Raw genomic sequence first — 18459 nt, 5'->3', positions numbered from 1 at the left:
CATATTTCCTGTTGTGGCATTACTCAAACAAGAACTGCATGATACCTGAGGAACTCTCCTCACTGGAGGTGTAAGTGCCTTTTCCCAGCAACAGATTGAGCATTGTTTGCGAATTTGCCACTTTTAACGGAGTCTCTCCTCTTCTGTTGCTCTGACAAGGATCCCCTCCATATCGTAACAGCAGCTTCACAACCTGGAAAAACAGAATATGGTTTGTCGATCAAGATGCCAACGTTAAAATGTCCTTAAAATCTAGGAACATCTAAGTTACATACTTTAAGATGGCCATTGTTAGACGCATCATGTAGAGGCGTGTCGTCATCCAGGCCCTTGGTGTTAACCTCAGCCCCGGCTGCCAGCAGCTGCTTGGCCACATCATAATACCCTCTGTTACACGCCTCATGCAGTGCGGTCCAGCCTAAAAAAGGCATGCCATTATTAACTGCCAGCTCATCTTTGTTATGGAAAGAATTTCATGACCATTTTAACCAGATCACCTAAATCACTTAATATACCATTCAAAATCTCCAGCATGCTACAGCACTAAGGTGGAGGACAGGTGAATTCTGATGGCTGCCTTTACCTGCAAAGTCTTTTACATTCACGTCAGCCCCCTCATTGATGAGCTCCTTTATCCGGCGTGCCTCCCCACGTATCGCTGCCCGGTGCAGCCGTGTCTCACCCCTCTCATTGCGCTTGTTAACTTTGTCTTTGGTTTTTGAGGCAGAGTTTGGTGTTCCCTTCTGACCCAGACTTGACTGCGACTGGTGCTTTGGTGTTGTGTCTAAATAAAAATATTGATATAAACAGCAATTATTTACAGAAGTGGTTCACAATCATGAAATCTATGGGGGTCTCAGTAAACTTCCAAGGGGGTCACAAGATCAGCTTATTTTAAAATCCTTATTTTAAGATCCAACAAGAAAAACTCTAATCAAATCAATTAAATGAAAAAGGGTATTGTTAAAAAAAAAAAGTTCTATAGTTCTTGAGTTGGATGGCCTTAGAGGCAAAAAGGTTCAGTTCTGGCTTAGTTATAAAGTATAAGCGACTGACTGGGTTTTGCTTGCTCTGACCTCAAGATGGCAGTCTTATACAAAAAAAACATGGCAAACAACACCTTATGCCTGCATTACATATTTTAACTGAAGTACACAATTTCACATCTTGGATTTGTGTGATATTGTCAACAAAATTAAAACACTGAATCAACAAACTATTCCATTTGAAAACAAGGCAATTAGTGACCTCAGAGAAGACACAGCTACATATCATACACTAATTTTTTGTTTTTAGACACTTTCAGAACAACCTAGAGTATGCACAACAATAGTTGGCATGCAAAAGTGTTCTGCAGAACAGGGTTTTTTCCTGCAGTCTTTTGTTTTGAAAAAAAATAAATCTGGTAAACTATTTAAAGAGGAAGAACTAAATTTGAGTAAATCTAACAGATCTGCATACTTAAATTTTACAGAATAGCATTAGTTCAGTTTAGAATTCAAACTCACAACAGACATTTGAAATAAATGCAACGTGATCCAAGGTTTTATTTTTCTTCAAGTGCCAACATTAGAATGCAAAACCACCCGAACCAATTCAATCAAATCTGAATCTGAACAATTCATATTGAAACAGTAGAACCAAGTCCCTTGTTGCACTATCAACAGTCCTGGAGGGCTGATGAACAACAGTGGATTAAGATTGCAGAGGTTCATTTCACTGAAGTAATGGAAATTGATGAGGGTTATCTTGTTTAATTGAATTCTAATTAAGTGCTGTGGTGTGTGTGTTTAAATGAAGAATAGCGTGAAAGTGCAGCAGGGACAGTGGAAGCTACTGAAGTCACTAGGCCCCCTCCCGCTTGTGACCCCTGAGACGTGGCGCCCATGACAAACACGCACCTGGACTGTTTACGGACTCCTCCGCCGTCATCTGCATGAGAAGAGCCACCTGCTGCCGCTCTGAGAGGGGGTACCCGGCCCGGATCCCTGGCATGCCCATCCCAAATGGCAGGCCTGACTTCCTGGTGTTAGTGGGCTCTTTTTTAATGCGTTTCCGCTCTGGACCTTGTTTTTCTGTTGAGGAGAAAACAGGGGCATATTAACCCACAAACCAGCCTCATAAACACTTGTGAATAGACACAATATCAAACTCCGTTTAGTGACCTTCATAGTCCATCTAAGTAAGCTAGCACAAGTTAATATGCATTCCCATGTATGCCATCCTTAGCAGCCTGAAGGTCAAGTGAAGCCTTGGGTAAATTCCCAGCCGCTTGGCCCATGCGAAAGCCTGCTGGTGGCAGCAGCCATGGTGTGAGATTACCCAAAAGCCTCGTGGGGAGGGAGGGGTCCCCCGATGCCATTCTAGCATGTGTGTATGTGTGTGTTTCTTTAAGGCTATGACTTGGCAGCCTGTCACCGATTACAAAATGGCCGGTGTTCACATTTCAATGTGGCTGAGGCAAGGTCACCGCTGCATTTGGACAAAAGCAGCTGCTCTTCACTGAAACACCCATCAATTATTCTCAGTATGTCAGTGTCAACATATCTGCCTTACAATGTGGCCGTCCAGCTCTTTACAGCAGTCTCATCTGTGCTATCAACTTACAGTGGGAGAGCCATCTTTGTGTTTGCCAGTTTCCACTCTATGACCCCCAAGCCTCGAACTGTACAAACACGTCCAACTGTCACGCAGACATTCCTGTGCCATTAACACCAATAAAAACCCAATGAGGTACAACAATCCTGTCATCTAGATTTCTGCTCTTGTCTAATCTATGGAAGATCTACAAGCCAGCTTGTTGTTCCCAACGTAGTGATTTGCTCAAGGCCACAAGCATAATTTATAGGGAGAGGAAGCCAGATACAAATGCTTCCAGCAACAAAGATCTTTCCAGGAATTATTCTTTACAGTTTTGGGCTGATGATTATTTACAAACACCTGTAAACACTTACGTGCAATGTGCCCCGACAAATCAACACACACACACACACACACACACACACACGCTCATGTACTTGCCATTTAGTCACATTCCTGTGATTCAAACCCTGAAGAGCATAAACAGCAGAAGTGGTCTAAACATGTTTATAACAGGCAGATAAACTAACAAATGCAGTGCTTACACTCTTAATCTTCTAAAATACTCAACTGAGGTACTGACAATTGTACAGTACTGTAATTAATTGCTGTTCTTAGTTGAATTTACAGATTTTTGATATTTTAAATAATATGCCATAACAATATTCTATTTTTAAATCCATCATCTTAAAAAAAAAAAAAAAGTATCAGTACTTAATACACTGCAGATATATTGAGGTTCAAACTGTTTAATAAAATCTCTACTGTAAATTTTTACTGTCACACAGTATATACTGCTATATCGCTAATGCCATGACATAATGGCACCAAATCACCCACACTGCAAACAAAAAAAGCTGTTTACAAAAAAAAATTGTGTGACAATTGTCATTGAGAGTGATTGATTTTGCTGCACTGGATTACCAAACAATATCAACATTGTGAGTAAAACACTTGCATGAAAGGAAGGTTTCAGAGAGCGGTTTGGGGGAGCCTGTTGCTCCAATCCATTAGTATTTAAAAACAGTCCGGGAGTATTAATAATCTTCTGTATTAACATAAAACACAGAAGAGTTTAACAGATAGGGCCCTATTATTTACCGTGATTTGGAAAAAATGGAAGGAATCATGGAATCCAGTCATAAAAATGCAATTTACTATGTAACGTGAATGTCATGGTATTTGTGAAACAGACTGTCAAAAGGACTAGTATCTGTAAATACTGAGCCACAAATATACCATTTAAACCCTGCATGTTCTGTGTCGCACAATTTCTTTACTACTTTCTTTACTACTACTACTACTACTACTACTACTACTACTACTACTACTACTACTACAACTACATCATATATATATATATATATATATATATATATATATATATATATATAAACGGCACATGATGCTGTTTTTGTTTTGATATATATATATATATATATATATATATATATATATATATATATATATTTTTTGTTTATTTATATCTCTCAAAACAAAAACAGAATTTTGGAAAAAAATTAATTTCACAGGGCCCAGATGCATGAAAGCAAATACACTAGGAGCACAAATTACCAAAATAAAACACTTAAATTAATTACAGGGCTGACTTGAGTCTTTGTTGAAACCACCGCCTGTAATAGAAGTTGCATAACTAGTTGAGAAGAAGAGCTGGTTAGGTGTGAGGTTTGTAATGTTTTTAAATAGCTAAGAGAACAAATCTGAACAACTGAAGAAACACACACACACACACACACACACACACACACAGACCAAGAGTCTTCAGAAATGAACCAAGGAAATGTTCAGAATGATCTCATCTGATTAGGTTTGACTAGTGTAGTATTTCTCTGGATGTTGTTAGTAAGCCGTTTACTGTGTGTCCTCTGAGACTGATGGCTGAAGGGAATCTAGGTCAGGGACTGAGGGTTACAGGGACAACAGCCTAACAGACTAGGGAAAATTCCAAATGGTAAACATACAAGTACAAGAAAGAAATATGTTGTTGCTAGGTTCTTCTGGGTGTTTTTTTTACTGGTAAGTTGAGAACTCTCCGACAAAATCAAATTGCTTGGAAAGGTGAAAGTAAAACTAGTACAATTCACTACATCACTCATGTACACTAAATATTAACAGTGACGCTTGCCTTAGTAACCACCACTCATAAGAACCCAGCATTAGACACGGATCCCCAGTCAATCACCAAAACCGTAAGGCAGAGACTCTCTAAGTTGTGCCCGGAGAAAACAGGAAATTAAGGCAGAAGAGACAGGAAGTGCCTGCAGGATGTTGTGTCAATACTTTACGCACAGCAAATAAAAGGACAGTACGGGGTTTCATCAACCACAGTGATGAAGGAAGTCATCTTAGAGGTTTCTTCTTAGAGAAAATGTAGAATGTTAATGTATCAGACTTCTCAAACGCCAAGCCTGTGTGAATGCAGGTCACGCTTCACCTCTTCAGAACGCAAGGGCAGCATCAGCAGTGGGAGACTCGGTAATAAAACCCAGGCAAAACAGACGCCGACACAATCCAGGCACCACCAGATCTGATATATACGGTGAAAATCACAATAGTGAATAATTCATAAGAGCGCTGCATGACAGAAAATGAAATACTACAAAAACATTCCTCCCTCCAGGAATATGAGTAATGCTGCATGGCTTGGTCGTACGAAGGCCAAAAAACATCACCGGTCCGACCCGTTAGACAGCAGCGCATCTCTTCTCTCTGCCTACAGGAAGCAGACACGTTCTGAAAGCGACTGTGTGCGCATGTTAGCCAGAGACCAATTGCGTGTGCAAGTGTACCAGCGCACATGCCTGCCAGCGTTAGCAAGGCGTGGGCAGCAGTGGAGCAGCAAATATTACAGTCTCTTATCAGCCGGCCCACTCCCTTCACCCTTATCCACAACATTCTCCCTCCGCAGCTCGCATCCACCGTCTGCTTCAGCCCGCGTGCCCCGAGTTCTCAAACCACGCAGTGCGTATCCCAAAAACAGCACCTCGTAAGCTATTCGGTCTCTGTAATATCCTCTGGAAATGCATTGTTATTTGCACACTAAAATGCATCGCCACTAGCGAAGGCTCTTTATAGAGCAGTGGCACTGCATTCTATTTCCATGCCAAGTTCTGTCTCTAATACATAATGCAGCAAAGATGTCTGCGGCCTAAGAAAGCGCAGCGAGGCAATGAGCAAACACAGAAGATGGAGGCAGGAAGACTATGAGATGGAGAGAAAGAACGGAGGAAGTATCCTGAGTGCTCTTGGGCCTTGTGGGTTGCCCCTGCACTAGAGCTAAGTGGCACAGACGATCTCTGCAGTCTCCCTCAATGCAGAACACACCGAGAGCCCATGAGAGAGATGCAGAGAGGGGGATGTAAAAATATCAGCTGGATAAATTATTTATTTTAAATGGAATCTTCCAGAAACACCCTTGGTGACACAGTGAAGTTGGCTTCAGCTTTGATACACAATCACATGCAATGTATTGTTAATCTGTTTGGGCTCAACAATTACGATCTTGGTCAGGCCTTAACTTTTTACTCGCCAGGAGCATAACTCGTACCTATTTTTAGCGTCATGTTTTTGTGTCAACAATTTTACAACAAACTGCACTAAGAGACCTAATCTTTTCCCCCCAATTCAAGCAGGATATATATTTTTTATACCACGTTAAAATTAAAGCAGTAGTTATGCACGAAAACTAAATCATTCAAATGTAGATTTTATATTTACATTTTCATTCATTAAAATTAAAAACTAAGCTCTCCATCTGCACCATCAGTTAGGGCTAGGCAATAGTTCGGATGAGAGATATTGCAATATCTTTGCTGACAGTATACAATTATGGCATTATGGTGTATATCATAATACTGTGTAAAGTTTATTTTAAAAACAGTAAGCCAGTTTAGCTCGCCTTAAAATTGTATTTAAATGTTCCTGTGCACATGTGAACGCTGTATGAAAAGCGTCAAAGGTTTCTATTTACAACGTCTAACAGTGTTGAGCATGTATCCAATCAGTGGCAGACTGAATACAGTACCAAATCAGGGGTGTTTTATATATTCAGTAGCACATTTCATTTAATCCCCGTTTACACCAAGGACAATAACTATAAAGATAATGTTTGACGATGTTTGTAACATTCTGGAAGCAATTCTAACAATATAGTTTCTCTGTGCCTTTATCGTTATTGTTTTGGTGTGGATTTTTCAGAACTCTCTATCGTAATCTTTATTAGTTATCATTCAGTGAGCACTCTTTACCCACTTTTAGTTCATAACATTCAGAATTTGAGCTACAGACTGCAGATTAAAAACAATATTTAAATTAGGTTGAATCCAATTATTTTTTACATTTAGTTCATCTTAAATGTTCATTTAGTAAAAAGCAATACGCCAAAATTTAACTAGTGGTGATTTTGCAACTGGTATGTATTTCATAGCAACAGCTGTTCTATTAAGATCATGTTTTATATCATGACCCCACATCTTTTCAAATCTGATAACAAATGGAAAAAATATTAATGTATGTTTCAGTTATCATAAAAATATTGAAAAATATCAAGATTGATTCATTAGCTATACTGTCCAGCCCTAACATCTTCCCCATTTCATTCCGGCCAGGACTGAGTTAATAATGGCTTTGGTAGTGACTGCTAATGCTTAATAATTAAAAAGCTCCCATTGCAGTAAAATGTTAAATGCGCGTCCAACTTCCAGCATCAGCCAAACGGTGGTTTGTGTGAGCTCATTGCGGTAATGGAACAAAGATCTAACTAGTCCTGTGCTGGAAACCTTCCAACTGGGGGAGGAGACCACGGAGAGAGCAGCTCAACTACATCAAAAAGTCCCCGTAAGGGTGCATGAGGTGGAGTACAGCCAAGAGCTGGACAGATGCCATTAGGAACAGACAATGATGCAGCACAAAAACATGCAACAAAATCCAAGCCATCTTCAACAGTCTGCCATTTATCTGCCATCGCTTGGCCTAAAAGTGAGGATTTTAAGTTCTGAATTCAAGGATAATTCAAAGGATAAGTCATTAACAAGTGAAACAAATGGGAAAGCGATACTACAAAATAAGGGTTGAAACTGGACAGAGAAAGAAAAACCAACAATCAAAGACTGGCCGTGACCACACCCCCTATTAGCATTACAATGAGCACTTCAGGCATTGTCTGATGAGAGAGAAAATGGGCACGATTTCACGCCTTACAGCCACGTCTCAAAAGAGAGGGGGGGTTCTGCCAATGGCTCGCTAAAAGGTTACAGAGAGGCTGCGCTTCGACTACAAAAAAACATGCAGAAATTACAGCCATAAAACAAACCACTCATCTGAAAATACATTTGAACCACCGTCTTTCTACACAAGCTAAAAAAAACCTCAACAAATGGAAAAGCCAGCCAAATCGCAACAGAAATATGCTGCTTGCCGTAAACTCCCACATTCAGTTAAGATCAAATAAAATACTTGAGCAAAAATGATAACGATCCAGGCTAAACTACATCAAAAGATCCCTATAAATAAAGCAGAGTATGATAGCTCACCCTTCTCAGCATGTCATATCCAACAAATTTCCAATTACAGGACTAATGGTTTCTCCATCAGCACTTCTATCATCCAGCACGCATTAAGAAAAACAACAACAGTAGCCCACACGCAAACACTCACACACTTCCTGTTACCCACAGTTCTGTGTTATGTCCTGGCCCCGCCCCCTTACCCGAGTCAGAATCTTTCTGATCTCCATTGGCTCCGACGGTGAAGGGCAGCTTCCTCTTAGGAGCTTTCTCTTTCATCTCTTTGACACCATCACTGTGATCCAATTTAGGAGTCTTGTTTGACGAGCCTTTGTCTTTATCCTAGGGGAACATGGGAAATAGTGTAAGTTCAGTAAGAAACAGCATACAACAGTATCTCAAATGATTCAGTTCAGAGTAAGGGCTGATAACAGTGCTCTCGAACAAATATTGCTGAATATATATATATATATATATATATATATATATATATATATATATATATATATATATATATATATATATATATATATCTGACCTGTTCCATTCCAACAATGAGATTTTTGCACTAAACCTACAATGCTGTTAATACTGTTATTTGATAAGAGGTTAAGAAAAATACCATATTTTACAATGTGAATATATGGATAATTGTATGTTTATGGACATATGTGACTTGGACCACAAAACCAGTCTCAAGTGTCAATTTGAGATGGATAATTTTCATTATATTGAATAAAAAAAGCTGTCCACTCATTAGGACATTATTTGGCTGAGATACAACTATTTGAAAATCTTGATCTTTACTTAATATCCCAATGATTTTTGGCATTAAAGCTAAAGCAATAATTCTGACCCATAAAATGTATTTTTATCTATTGCAAAAAATATACTCCAGCCACTTAAGGCTGGTTTTGTGGTCCATGTCCTGAATTTACTTTAAGCAAGAGATTAGACATTATATGTAAGACGTGAGAGGAGGGGTCTGTAACAGTTCCAGAACCTTCACATCAACAACTGGAACCCATCAAAACACCCCACCTCGACAAGCCTCTTCGAAGCTGCACGCACTCAGTCCTGCCAAAAGCCCATCATTAAATCCTTCAATATTCAGATCTCAAATACAGCCCATTTAAAAAAAAAAAATAAAATTAAAAAAAAATAAAATCTTCCACACTATAAACACACACACACATACATCAGCCTGAACTGGAAGAGAAATTAAAATTTTAATCAGATCTCCTCTTTACAAAAAAACAAAAAAAAAACAACAACACTGTACAAATAATGTAACTCCATGAATGTACACAAGCAATGGGCTGACTGCTGGGAGAGGAAGTTGGACTGAAGCAGCTGGGGCAGTGTCTGCTATTGGCAGTGCTAATGAAGGCTAATTAAAGAGCTCTTAGTGCAGTGATAAAGCTAAAGCTGAATGCAGCGTAGAGCCGTTTCTACTGCAAGAGCCTCTCAGTCCAGCCCACATCCCCCTCTGTCACGAGACTATGATGTCATCCAAGTGCAAACACACACACACACACACACACACACACACACACACACACACACAAGACAATATCTTCCTCCAAGAACTGAGCTTAAAGAGATGTGAAAACACAGCGAGCCAGAGACAGTGTGAGAGAGAGAGAGAGAGAAGTGCAGGCTCTCTTACAGCGTGTAGTGAAACCGAAGCTAAATCAAGTAAAAAGTCTTTTGCAGTCTTTCTCTAAACCATCTGTGTGAGCAGCCCTGTTTACTTGCTGGTCTCCTAGCAATGCTTTCACTCTTCCTCGTTTGCTCACATGCTCGCTCCCTCCCCCTCGCAGAGTCTGATGCAATATTACACAGAATGATGTACATACACACACCATCTGGGCCATAAACTCTTCACTCTAGCTCGTCTTGAACCAAAACACTGACCCTTGGATTCAAAAACACTTGCGGCATCAAATGCCTTTTCATTTATACACTGTTTTTATACATTCCCCTGTTTTCGTGCTTAGTATACAGCTGTAGATTGCATTCAACAGTGCTGAGTGCTGTTTTGATGTCGGTTTTGTTGTTTTGCCTGCACTTCCAAATCCTGGGATGGACGCCAGTGAATCTCTTTAATCAGCATGTTGAAAACCCTCAGGACAGTTACGTCTCTTAACTAAGGATTGCCATATTCTTGCAGTCCTGCGATATTGGGGTCTAAGGTAGTGTGCTTATATTACAACTGGAGCACTATAAAAGAGACATATCCCCCCAAAAGCAAGTGCACACACCGCACTAGACACAGGAAAAACAGCATGGCCTACATAAATAACATAAGCATTTCTGAACTAAATCAAAACTGTAAACAGTAAAAGCCTGTACTGTCCAATAAACAGCATTAGGTGACACAATCCATGCAAATTTACAGACTTATTTCACAAACCAAATATGCACTACCCGGCAAAAAAAATTATGTTTTTAAAGGATTTTCTTCTGCTCTACAAGCCTGCATTTATTTGGTCCAAAATACAGCAAAAAAAGGGAAAGATAGTGAAATGTTTTTTACCATTTAAAATAAATGCTTGATTCATGAATATCTTTTAAAATGTAATTTATTCTGGTGATCAAACTGAATCCATTATACATAATGTTGATTTGCTCATCACATTTGCGTGGATCTCTCTCAGGATTCTTTGATAAATAAAAAGATCCAAAGACCAGCATTTCTCTGACATTAAATGCTTTGGTAACATTCTACACCACTCAAAAAGACACTACAGTCCTGTGTACTTTTAGTGTATTATGATTGGATGGGATATATTGACACTGACTCTCACTAAAATGTTCAGACCGTATAAAAACAAATATAAGACGCCCACTCATGGTCTGAAAGCTGATATAAGCACAACTACGCAGTGCTATATTTTCTGTAGCTCTTAAGAAAAGATTTAGTATAAAAGCAGTTTTCCTCACCTTCTTCCCACCCTGCTTTTCCACCATGTCGGTGTTGGATGGGAAGTCCTCCAGCTGGGGGGTTTTAGAACCCCCACCCTTGGGCATCGTTCAGCTATTGCCACGCCAAACCTCATTCACGCTTCCATCGCATCGTCATCGACCGTCTGTGAGACAGAGAGAGGGAAAGATGCATTAGCACTTTACTGTCAATCTCCTTTATGACATTTCACTCTGCACGCTAAGTTCTCTATTTTTTTCCCATTTTTACTCAACTGCCCATTCTCTAAAGCCCTTAAAGCAACAGATCTTCAAAAACAAATAGCATTTATGTACTGATCTCAGATCATGTATACAAGCGGTCAACCTGTGGGATGCAATAACTGAATAGTTCAAATAAACAAACAGTCGCCAGATCATCCATCAAATTAAGTTGTCACAATTATTACAAACTCAACCGATCAGGTTTATTTGATAGAACGGTGACCAGAGTACGTTTCAAAGTACAACCATATTGGCATCTGGTTGCATTTTATTTTTACTCCTCATGTGTTTAATAAACATTTCCGGGATTTACAAATTACCATAAAGAACAAATGACATGCCAAGATACAGAAATGATGGCAGCAATCGGTTTGGAATGAAGGCACATTAAATAGCCTCTGCCATTCACACACAGAAACACAAAAGGTCTTTACTTACTAATATTTTCAATAATGAAATATTCATTAACAAAATTATAATATTGTTAAAAAAAAAAAAAAACCCAAAACAAATAAAAGACGACTTCAAAATGAAATTTCAAATTATTTTTTAAATGAACACTTTTGGAAGAAAATCCAACATTTTAACTGAGACGAACATTTCAGAATTACTATAAAATCAGTTACCGCCAATCACCAGGCAAAATGTAATATTGTAAAACCAACAAACTGCACCATTTTTGGTAGACCAGTTCATCTGATAACACTGTTCTGCAATTCATGGCAGATAACCGTTGAGTACATTCAATATATGTCTTAAATGCAACATGGTTCAAAAATTTGGACCATTCCCCAGAATGCATTTGATTCAGTCAAGCAAGAAAACAATTACAAACGCCAGCCAAGATTTTAATGTTGTCTGCCTTTGACAGCATTTCGATAAACCCCAGGTATTTGTAAATTCAAGCAACACCTTAAAATACCAACAAAATCGCCAATTTCTGGAATACAAATCTTTTCTTGTTTACAATACACAATAAAAAAATAGCTCTTCACAGTAATTCTGAAGCTAATAAACAACAACAACAACAACAAAAAGGGCACCGTCACGTACACACAGATCAGAGCTACCGGCAAAACAGTAAGATGAAAATATAAAAACACTAAAGTGTCTGAGTGCAGAGAGTGCAAGTGCACTGCAATTCATTAGTACTGCAGGGTGGAGACTGCTGCTGCAAAGATTAGAAAGAAGAAAAAAAATCAATTCTTTATAGTATTTTGAACTTACTGGACAGACAGCCCATATTGATACAATGAAGGTTTTTTTTGCATCAAGGCTTTGACAATTCTATGGCTTTTAGAACAACCGTATTCGTTTAATCTCTAAGACAGCAGAGTCATCTTTTTCTTCTCATTTGGGAACAATTTTTATGCTGAACACACCCACAGCACAACTGTAGATGCCCTGTCGCCATTTAAAGCATGTGGGTTCACTTCGGAGACAAACTACCTTTATAAAATGCATGGAATTTGCAAGTTACGTCATTTATCAGCCTTTCACACAGCAATCAATTGTAAGAAAAATGCATTGCATCACACCCAAATGTATTCAACCAAGATTTGTACAGATAATGATGCTTGGATCATCTCCCTCGAACTAGTTTTTGTATAGGCTGAACATCAAGGCTTAATGTGAAGGCAGCTCTACACTATAATGTATGTTTTAGTTTTGTGTGACGCGCAGAGCTGCCCATTGCCTTCTCTTCTCCAGGAAAACTGGCACTCACCACTACTCTGGCGCCACAGCCATCTCTCTCCAGCCCTCCTATTCAAAGACAGCTATTTATATCTTCAGCTAACGTACCGCACGCGCATGCAGACACAGAGTAATACTGCTCTCCTATTATTCAGGCAGGTCTCCCACACCCCATCCTCACCCCACAAAGCAGTTCCACACCTCAAAGTGGTCGAAAGGTCACGGCTCTAATGGGCATAAACAAATGTGGTGTGAAGCGGACACACAAACACAGACACGCTTGTACCCTAAAGTAGGTCGATGCAAGTTCTAGAGCAGCACAGGCCCACACAGGTCTGCTTTAAGATCAAAACCACCACAGGCCGTTTCTGTATGTTAGCTGTGAGATCCCACAGTTCTACTGGCTGGAGGGAATAGTTAACTAATTTAACAAAACGCGTATGGAAGTGAGTCCATACAGTCTGATCTGAACGTAAATACAGAACACGTATGAACATGAATGCACAGAGCATAATGTGGAATGTGCTTTTGTGTGCACCCTGCTTCTGAACTTGAGTGTGTTCTTCAAGTGTTACTGCAGGGAAAGAAATACACACACACACACACACACACACACACACACACACACACACAGACACACACACAGACACACACACAGACACACGCGCGCGCGCAGGAACGGCACCCAGAGAAGAAACACAATAACATCCATTCCAGAAACACGGCTCATTTCCTCTGCTTTCCACCCCAATCAAAAGCTGCTGCGCATCTGCCATCAGTGTGGGTGCTTGTGTCAGACAAAGCGTTTTTTTTTGCCTGCAGCCAGCTGTAATTCGTCACATATGAGGTCTACTTTTAGCACTGTACTCTACTGTAGTTGGAGCAGACGGCACAAGGCCCAGGCTTACTGACATGTCCCTGCATCCGTTTCCTGCAGCACAACCACACAACAGCAGCGTATGCAAGTTTGTACATATTCCCTGCAGGGGTCTCACATAATCCAGGACCCCAGCAGACTTCACACCAAGGTAAACCTCCATTTTCTAGACTGTTTATAGAGAGGAAAAAAACCTGCATCATGTCCTGACCAGGCACAGCAACAAGCTGCATGTTGTTTAGACTGGGTTCCAAATGACATTTTGACTTGCAACAACACAGCAGAAATTATGGCAGTTGAGATTCGTTTCAAATTACGTACCACATGTAGTTTGGAGTTATTACCAGTACTTTAGTAACAAGCTGAGACTTACTACATTAATAAACTACAAAATTTGGGCTCTAGTCTTTAATGAGAGCGATCGCAGGCTTCACGTACAGGTTCAACTGGTTGCATTTTTCACGCTAGATGATGGGCAGATAGACGGGCCTTGTTAGTGAATGGCTGGCTCTGGGTCATGGGATTAATCTGGGAGGAATGTAGGCCTCTCAGTTTGCTGAGGCTGACCCTGGGTCAGCGGACCAGTGCTTAGACAGCTTCCTCCTGCCTGCTGACGATGCAGTCCTGCCTTTGCTCAGCCGGGAACACAAAGCTCCCTCTAATCTCCTGCTTCCACCGGCCCCCGATGGCCCCTGTCACAAGCACATGTGCAAACTACACAGATTTGGAAAGGAAAACAGAACAGCATGACTGTTCTCTCATGGAAAACAACGTTTACAAGAAAATGAATCATTTAATAAAAAAAAACTATTTATTTGCTGTTTTACACACTCACATATATGAAGCATCACCACGTCTACAACTTTTGCGAGGAAAGACTAGACGCAAAGCAGGTATGCGGTCCATGTCTGTGTTCAAACAAGTCTGTATTCTCATGCAGAACCTGCTCTGATGTGGCACGCAAATTACTGCTGGGTTGATTTCTTGACGTCGACTTATTTTCATGCTGAACAGATATTGATTCTGAAAAATACCAAATACCTGTCTATGCAGTTTTTAGTCTGAATATAACTTCACTAAACAATGTTATGCACATCCCAATTAAGAAATCACAGTAAATTTTGTGCTTGGTTTTAAAGTCTCAGATTTTAAACTCAAATATTGAAACACCATTTTGGTACACCAAGATACAATACTTTTAATTAAAATGTATAATTTAATCCCTCAATATAAGACAACAATATTACCTATTCAATCCATTTTTAATTTAGATTTTATAGTAATTTTTTAATTATTGATTACTATCAATGTATAGTTTGAGATATTTAATAAACACTGACAGATATATCCAAATTAACAGATATATAATCCAATTAAATAAATATTAGAATTGAACAGAAATCCCAAACTTCCTAGATATTATACGTAATCACAAGTGACCGCATATGGACATTAATACATATCAAACACTCTCTTTTTGGCAAAACCTAATCTGTCAGCATGGTTGGTGAGACACAGAACAAATGACTTTGCACCTGAACTCTGAGCTCAAACAAATATTTCTCCGTCCATCGATCAATAGGACCTCTCCTCTCCCCTCCTTTGCTGTAGCAATCCTCTTTCTGCGGTCAAACAGGGGCCATCACAGTGTGTTGCCACAGGAAGCCTCAGTCCAGTTCTTCCTCATTCCTCATACAATCACTGCTGCACAGTGTGACTATTATGGGCTGCTTTGGTAACGGTGCCTCCTGCTGAGATGAAAGGGCCCACAACCCCCTAGCTCTGCACCACGGTAACGTAGGGTGCTGTCATCACATCTACTGGTATTTAGTGCAGCTGTCTCTCAGTGGAAAAGAACTGTTGCATCGAGTCGATGTGCGTTCATGTACATCACATCAGCTCAGGCCTCTTTCATCAAGTCTATAGTGGAGTCGCAACAGCTTGAGGCTGTCCGCACATCCTCGTATCAGAAATATTTACAAACCACAGACCAATCAGCTGGAAGCGTGTTACTAACAATAACGATAATGGTGAAGTTTTGACGCATGGGACAAGCGCGCGTGACCGTTGCGTCAGAAACATGGAGATGTGTGGGGTATAACGAGGGCCATGATGGAGGCTTGATGGTTCCCAGGTGTCGCTGAGGGCAGCTTAATGAACGGAGCTCCGAGGCGTGGCGCGCTCGCTCTCCGCTGTGGTACTGTAACAGCCTATTTACATTTCATATAAGAGCGTCCGCCGCGCCGAGCCCTGTTTGGTGTGCAAATAGAACACTGCAGAGGCCAGCCGGGCCCACTGCCGTTTCCAGGCAACGGCGGGATGGGGTTGGCTGAGCAGCCCCTGACCCACACCAATTCATTTGATTAGAGGCTTTTGTGCCGAGAGGAAAGAAGACAAACAAGTGGAGGAGAGAGGCGGCAGGCCGCGCTTTTCTTCCTGCAGTCACCCTTTATTATTCTACAGTGACGTGAAGAGGCTGTATGTGTGTATGCATTCATGCTGCTGTTTTTCCTTTCAAAAAAACAAAAACAAAAACCAGATAGCGGCGCTGTAGCGGGAAGAGTGCTGAAGGAATAGTGTTATTGTGGGAATGTGTATTTGTTAATGAGTAGGCCCGAATGGAAACTGTGCCTGCAGGCTCGCTAGATTTCCACAGAATTCAAAAATCCTCTGCATATTTTGAAATAGAACTATGCATTTACACTGGTTCATCTGATAATGCTTTCAGTTACCATTAATAGGATCTTCGCTACAGATTTTTACTAGGGCTGGGTAAAAATGATTCTCACAGTTTTAGCATCACCGAAGAGAAGCAGCACATGAACCGATCATTTCATCGTTAAAAGATAGTATGATTTCATGCCATTATATAAGACAGGATTACAGATTTCTGTGTTTTAACCACACAAAGATGTCAATATGACAGCTTTTAAACAAATGTCACATATGTCACAGAAAAAAAAAACTGAAAAATCTGATAACCATAAACCTATTTCAGTTTTCAAACTGGAAACCGTTTCCAAATCCTGTGATTTGAATCATTAAATTTGTGTGAAAACCCACCCTAATTTTGGCCGAATTTCAATTTTATAAATAATTGCGTATCCTGTAAACGCAGGAAAATGTAAATTACAAACGTAAATGGGAGATATCGAATAGCACATTTTTCTCCCGTCTTTTAAGTTTATACAGTATAAAATACTATAAGAATAATAAAGCCGTGATACATCACAGCTGTGAACGATTATTTGTTACTTGCTAATACCAGTCAGAAATAGTTGGTACTGGGGTTCTCACGGACATGGACTAAAACCACAAAACTCCAGTTTTGGTCTTCAAAAGCATTGCAAAGTATTCCACAGATTTCCCCCCACCAACATGGAAAATATGAGGAAAAAACGCATAGATTGCGCGTGTGGTAAAACAGACAACTTTGAATCGCTGCTAAAGCTTTGCTGCAATGAACGGCACTCGCTCATTTCTGACAGCGAGGTGAAAGTGTAATCCGTTTTCAAAAACAGCGACTCTGACTCATCACTCTCCCTCTTTCCGGACATGTTATACTCTAACTAGAGACATGTCTTTATCTCTTTCTCCATCGCTCTACTCCTCCTCCTCCTCTGTTTCACATGCAGAAATATATCCGACTATCGCAGAGACAACCAGAGAAATGGGAAAGATCATAGCGCGCCAGCTGACACGCATACATACACGATATGCACACAAGTCCTGTTGCCTAGCAACGCATGAACAGGGGCACGTGTTTCTGAGAAAAGCGAGAGAAACGGGGAGGATGGTGCGCTGAGGAGGTGGACTGGAGTGCTAATGAACATGCGTGGACGTATATGCAAACCATTCTGGAAAACCATTCTTAACCTTTTCCAAGGACGAGCTTCTCAATAAAAGGCCATCTAAATTTCTGCTCACACCTGGTATTCTTGTGATCCGAGACAGAATGCAGATACACCTGGTATTACGTGTCTCAAATGCATCCAGTGACTATTTGCGTACATAATTCATTCAGATGGAGGCTCACAGTACGTTTATGACTAGTGTTACGCATTACTGATGGTACAGTATTGTCATTTTATTCCCAAGCCACAAAATTGCACTGCAGTAAATTGTTGGTAAATCAAGAAAACATCACAAGAGCTGATTGTTGGAGTAATAACATTTCTCCCAACTGATTTTTTTTTTCTTTTAAGGCAAATGCCTGTGGCGGCTTATGTAAGCATCTTGCACATTAGCTAGTGATTTTTATATGCCTGCTTGTAGGTTAATTCTACAGTAAATCTACAGCCGCCATGTTGTGGAAAAATCTAGATACTAATCACGGAGGCCTGCATCTCAGGAAATAAAAAAAGAAAACAAACCTAAAACACACGGTCCAGAGCTACGGTCAGCCAAACCACTTTCCCTTAGAGACTTCTTGCAAAATGTGAATGGTTTTCATCACTTATGCCTGGCTGCAAAACCAAAACAACAAACGGTAAGCCTGTTTACAATGGCTGTCTAAATGCTTTCAAATGAGTGCTGTGTCTAAGAGCTCTTATCCTATCGGAGAAGCGCGCAAATTGATGGATGCGTGTCGTA

The 18459-nt window shown here is 40.2% G+C and overlaps 1 protein-coding gene across 1 annotated transcript in view; it reads right to left on the bottom strand.

The window, feature by feature from the left end:
* The window catches only part of ankrd11 (ankyrin repeat domain 11), a 98327-nt gene that overhangs the window by 12411 nt on the left and 67457 nt on the right, over nucleotides 1-18459 (bottom strand). Inside the window, exons 3-8 of the mRNA XM_043243701.1 lie at nucleotides 11052-11197; nucleotides 8309-8447; nucleotides 1902-2075; nucleotides 584-784; nucleotides 276-418; nucleotides 46-193 (exon numbers count right to left, since the gene is read on the bottom strand). Coding sequence (XP_043099636.1) covers nucleotides 46-193; nucleotides 276-418; nucleotides 584-784; nucleotides 1902-2075; nucleotides 8309-8447; nucleotides 11052-11138 — 892 coding nt within the window. The 5' untranslated portion in view covers nucleotides 11139-11197. The remainder of the gene's footprint in view (nucleotides 1-45; nucleotides 194-275; nucleotides 419-583; nucleotides 785-1901; nucleotides 2076-8308; nucleotides 8448-11051; nucleotides 11198-18459) is intronic.

The sequence above is a fragment of the Puntigrus tetrazona genome, chromosome 7, assembly GCF_018831695.1.
Source record: "Puntigrus tetrazona isolate hp1 chromosome 7, ASM1883169v1, whole genome shotgun sequence".
Taxonomy (NCBI): Eukaryota; Metazoa; Chordata; class Actinopteri; order Cypriniformes; family Cyprinidae; genus Puntigrus; species Puntigrus tetrazona.
The sequence above is the reverse complement of the archived record's forward strand: the minus strand, read 5'-3'. Positions and strand labels throughout refer to the sequence as shown.